The sequence below is a fragment of the Morone saxatilis genome, unplaced genomic scaffold (assembly GCF_004916995.1).
Source record: "Morone saxatilis isolate NCDOM2014 unplaced genomic scaffold, NCSU_SB_2.0 Contig4, whole genome shotgun sequence".
NCBI classification, from domain to species: Eukaryota; Metazoa; Chordata; class Actinopteri; family Moronidae; genus Morone; species Morone saxatilis.
In genome coordinates, this window is record NW_023339984.1 from 5,262,203 (window position 1) to 5,267,805 (window position 5,603).

The window sequence follows — 5,603 nt, forward strand, 5'->3', positions numbered from 1 at the left end:
ACTTTAAAAACTCTGCTTGACATGGACAATTTTAATTTATAATGTGAATGCAGCAGATCTAGGGGGGATGGTGTCAGTGTTACATCATCATCTACTGTATAATGCTGAAGAGTCTTTGAGTAAGACAACAGAGTCTTCACCAGTTGCCGGCCAATTTGCTCCACAGCTGTCCCTGACCTTTGACCCCAACCTGAAAGCAAAGAGCAGTTTCTCTAAGCCTTACTTCACACATCACTAGAGATGTTCCGATACCATNNACCAAAACTGCGGGAGGAGTAGCGCGCCGAAAAACGTACGGAAGAATAAGAAGTTTAAGTATAATAAATTAAGTATGAGGAATAATAGTAGTGTGCTTTGCAGGCACACTAAATATCATACTACGCCTGCATGACTGTGATCTGATTATCATTGTGGTAAGGCCTGGCCAGCCACAATGGTTGGTCATTCAGGACAATAAATTCCAGGATTTTGTCTGTTATCTTTGTTGCTTTTGGGCTGTCTCTGGGGAATTTTTCTCGTCGCTGGAAGGCAGCTTCCAGAGTTTGCTGCTGCGCCTGTGAAGCTTCCCTGCTCAAATAAAGGGTTAAAAAAAAATGTACTAGACACAGTTTGAATGTCGAACTTACTTCTTACGACATCCTTCCGCCACATCATTCCAACTGATGCCTTTCTCCTCCTTCCAGGTCCGCCCTCATGGGACGACCCCCTACTGTTCAGACCTGCTGACTGATGGAGGCTGTGTGGCTCTGCTGGTGGTGGGCTTCCTCTTGGTCACCCCTTTACTCGTGTTGGCGCTGGCGGCATACTGCCGCCTGGCTCGACACCTCCAGCTGGGCCTGTGCTTCATCCCGTACAGCCGAGCCGTGTACAAGAACCTGCCAGCCACCCAGCACCGTGGCCTGGGCACTGGCTGCTGCGGTGGCCGAGATGGAGCCGATGGTAGTGGGAAGGGAAAGGTCTGGGTGTGAGGTGAAGGTGGGAGGAAGGGGGAGAGGGAGACCATTAGATCAAGGGTATGAAGGAAGAGGAGAACAGGGTGGGGGGTTGTATGAGATGACTAAGAAAAGGCAGTGGCTGGAAGGAACGGCAAAGTGTATACCACAGAAAGGAGGAAGTTGTATATGACAATTACAATAACAACCAGCTCCACATCCTGGAAGACAAGTGACACTGTTATCAACACTGATATATCCCCATACCTTAATGTTTTTGTCCTTAAGCGGCATTACTGATTGTTCAGAAGAAAAATGAACATGGTGTACGAAGGAATTTTGTTAGTTGGTATTATTCCACACATTGGCTGTTACTGGAATTTTAACAATGTTGTAACTTTCCAGTTCCACGTCTTTAAACACTGAGCAGAGGACCATTTACTATCGTGGCGTGTATTCTCTCTAATTCTCTAATACTGAAGTTGTAATTATAAAGCATAAAGCATCTAATCACACCTGCATACAACCACAACGGTCCTGAATTAATCAGGGAGAATAAGAACGGTGAAAATAGCACACTGTGAAAAGGTTGTACTGACACTAAAACATTAACTTGTATCTCACCACATATTTGTCATTATGAAAAACTATTTGTCTAGTTTCCTGTTGAGTTGTTGCAAACTGTGACTGCAATTATTTTCTTTTAATAAATAAAGTTTTTGGATTCCACTTGAGTTTTGTCTGTCCTGTATTATCAAGGAACTGGATGGGTTGAGTCTAGTACTAGGAAATGGAAAGGATTATATAAGATTGTTCCCAGTTAAAAGGCAAACAAACTGGCCTCAGTACCAGCCAAAACCAATGTCAATGTACGTACACACCGTTCAAAAACACTTCCGGGTGCCACCGTCGTTACACAGCGGACGTTGAACACTTCCGTGGAAACAGTCACTATTGTTTGAAAAAGGTCCCTTGAGAAATCAGGCCTGAAAAATGATTGCAGCGGGATTCATAAAAAGCATGTAGGTAAAGCCTTGTGACTGAGCAGTCAAAACTCAACTGTAGCGGGCTGAACAGTGTGCAGTTAATGTCTCCCCCAAGTGGTGAAAGACTGGAACAACACATAAAACACAACAAGCACAAGACAGTTCAACATGTATCATATTTATAATTACCAGCCCTAATTGAACTGACCACATTAAATAGACATGCTGACCTGTAACCCAATATTAATCACTTTCAGTGAACTTGGGAAGAGGCAGCACAGAACTTTACATGTTTTAAACTTAATCACATCCAAGTGTACACAATACGCCAATTGCACACACTGTAACCAAACAATGACAACATCTTTATCACAGCGATCTGGGCTACAGCTTTGTCCAGATGGAGGAAGTTGATTTCACATTTATCAAGGGGTGATTGATGTCTGCCGAACGCGGGTCGGCCTTACCCAGATAATGGTTGTATGGCGCGCCGGTCGGAGTGCGCTCGCGCGCGTCTCCGCGCGGAATTCCGCCCGCGGGTCCCACACCGGGCCGGGAGTCAAGTGTCGCGGCTGGTGCAGCCCTCTCGCCCCCTCGGGTGACCACCTTCTTCGATCATGGTATCTCCTCCCAGGTAAGTATGAGTTGTACATGTCGGCAGGGGGAGGTGATTCAGAGACACACCACTTACACTGACGGTGTGAGGAAATTAACACTTGTATACTTTTAGGCACAACACGACCATCAAGTGGTATTACACTCGGGCACCAGTCGTACAACATCGTTAAAAAACTAAACACCTTGTTAGATCTGAGGAGTTTATATTCGGGAATTTCCCCATCATGCTTTGCGGCATTGTTTGGGTGTCACGCGTCACGTAGTAAGCTACTTCCGGGATTTCACTTTGGCAAAACAAAATATAGACAATTGCGCTCAATAAACTCTATGTTATAAGGGTTATATGTATGTCTCACTTCATATAAATGTTGCACAACAAGTGAGGGTTCCGTTTTCAGCTTTGGTTACATTTATCGACTACAAGGACACAATGTCCAGTGGCATACCGAGCCATCTCTCCGATTACTGCAGTATAAATTAATGTCTGCAACTTCACTAAGAAGCGGAATTAAATCGGAATGAAGCGGGTAGCAGCCTGTATCAGCCTCTGCTACTGACACTGATAATACACACATAATAATACATAATACATCTGCGAAATAAAGCCAAGCGCCAGAAACGTGTAGTGATGTTTATGTGATGACCACACACAGTGAGCTCTGGCGCCACCTGGTGGAGAACCGCGTTAACTACACCTGTGACACTGTCGGCTGGGTGGGGGAAGGGCAGAGTTAAATACTGCAACATGTGCCAATGGATAGTAGATTTGTTTTACTCACCAGCCGAAAACAAACATAATCTACCAAGTGGCTGATAAAGTTTGGACTAAAAAGGTACTTTTGTTAATTTATACTACTTTTGTGCCCCAGTAAACTACTGGTAACGTTAGCTAGCTTGTTACCCTTTTCCATAAAGTGTGACCATTAACGTTACCTAAAAAAATAATGTTTTCTTCACTCACAATAGAAATTGTACTCGAACAAATGCGTACATGGTAGTTAATTAGTACGTTAGTTGGTAAACATGTCAGTTTAATAAGCTACAAAAACACTTTCTAGGGTGCGAACTCACCTGCGAGGGGACGAAGAAGGCGATTGGACGAGCGCCGTCTACCGGACGTCTCCCGGCAGTGTAATGACTCTAAAATGTGAATTTTCAAGGATTGTGAATGCTGCAGCGCCATCTACCGAGCAAGTGTCGATACTGCATCTGTTTGGATGGATTGATGGATGAAATCTGACAACTCTGATATCTAAAATTTGAATCTAATGAAACATAACTCATGTGGCTTTACAGCTTTCATTATTGGATTTATGTTCAATAAATGTTATACTGTTAAAACTGATTACATCCCTACTTAAGTGTGTGTGTGTGTGTGTGTTATATACGTAAAAGCTTTGTTTAATTCTCACTTGTTGTTCTGTCCTTTTTGTAGCTCTGGTGGTTATCACTCCTGGGGTCACGTGACTGCATTTGGCTGGCACACTTGGAGAGTTTGAAGGAGTATAAAGGAGACTGCAGGAGGAGTCTACAAAACAGCTCACCCCCATTCAAAGCAAATGTTGTCATGTATTCCATATGTGTGATATTGGCCTTATCAGATTTATATGAGCTATTTATTGTGACACTGCCATTGAATGATGCTCCAAGCACCAGATTAGGTATATTTGTATAAGCAAATACTACATAATTCATGTAAGTTATTCACTGAATTCATTTTAATATTCAGTGAAATACAGCTGACCTCTGTGAAAATACTTTATCTCCTTTTCTAAGTGCTGTTTATTTACATTTACTTCTATCTTAATGAATTATTTTATGACTATTGGGAGGCTGATGAAAAGTAGTTAAATATTTCTGAGGCAGAATAAAGCTAATTTAATGTTGCTGCTGTTAAATGTGCAAAAGTATCTATCATGGTGCTGTAGGCACGTGTCCTTACATGTATGTAATCTGGCACTCTGTGTATGTGTCCCTGTTTGTTTATAAACAAATAAACCCCCAATTTTGCATTCAATAATTGATATTCCACAGCTCATTGTTACTGAACACTTTACTGAACAAATTGCATGAAATGAGGGACACTTGGAGGAAGAAAAACAGCGCCACAGTGTAAACAAAGTATCACTGAACACGATAATAAATACAATGCCATAAAAAGAACATGTACATGAAAATTTTAATTATTTACAATTTGTCCAATGACAAGTAGAATCTCTACCTACACCAAAACACTACAGTTTGGATAACTTAAAAGATGTAATTGAATAGGATAAAGAATTAAATGAATAAAAATGAATGAAAAATGAATAACTATTTACAGTATATCAAGAGTATGGAAACTATTTATGTACAATATGTACAATGCGCATATTCACAGTTCATTTGTCCAAACTGTCAACAACCAGGACATGGAAATGTTCGTAGCTGCTGTTACACTCGCTGTGTAGATGTTTTGGGATGTCGACATTATTTTCACAGGGGCAGAAAGCTTTTTCTTTCATTTTTATGTCCCTGTGTTTGCTGTTGCAGAGGTACAATGGGAAGTTTCTGCCACCCGGGTGACAGCTTGCCTCCTACCTCTGTGGGGTGTTCCCTCATTTTGCGTTTATACTGTGTTGCTCTCGCCCAGAATGGAGGACTGGGCAGAGTCGGAGGGACCACTGTAGATGATGCAGCAATCCCGGAGGTTGTCGGACTGGCAGGTATTACGGGCCACGTGGAGGGGCCGGCAATCTCGGGGGCTGCTGCAGGTGCAGAGAGGAGGGCCACAGGTCTGGTGATGGTAGAGGTGGCAGGGTTTTTTTTTCACCTGCGGTGGCAGTAGCACAGGTGGTGGTTGACGCTGGGCCCATGACACAGTGGTGTCGGTCCTTCCCTTCCCACATACGGTCTGACTTCATCACCCGTCAGACCGTATGTGGGAAGCAACATGAGCAAGTCTAAAAAATAAGACCAAACAAAGTAGTATTATTTATATTGATTTTTTCGAAACCATTTGATGTGTATTAACTCTGTATCTCACCTTCCACAGCCTGACTTGCAGCCACCAGTTCAGCTTCATCAC

General features: G+C 42.8%; 1 protein-coding gene and 1 long non-coding RNA gene across 2 annotated transcripts in view; one reads left to right on the plus strand and one right to left on the minus strand.

The window, feature by feature from the left end:
- Positions 1–1,661, plus strand: part of tmem88b (transmembrane protein 88 b) — a 7,468-nt gene extending 5,807 nt beyond the window's left edge. Inside the window, exon 3 of the mRNA XM_035675859.1 lies at positions 684–1,661. Within this exon, the coding sequence (XP_035531752.1) occupies positions 684–968 (285 nt within the window). The 3' untranslated portion in view covers positions 969–1,661. The remainder of the gene's footprint in view (positions 1–683) is intronic.
- LOC118338543 overlaps positions 1–1,949 on the minus strand; it is an 18,090-nt gene extending 16,141 nt beyond the window's left edge. Inside the window, exons 1-2 of the long non-coding RNA XR_004797247.1 lie at positions 1,814–1,949; positions 627–958 (exon numbers count right to left, since the gene is read on the minus strand). This is a non-coding gene — a long non-coding RNA (uncharacterized LOC118338543). The remainder of the gene's footprint in view (positions 1–626; positions 959–1,813) is intronic.
- Between the last annotated feature and the right edge of the window lie 3,654 nt (positions 1,950–5,603).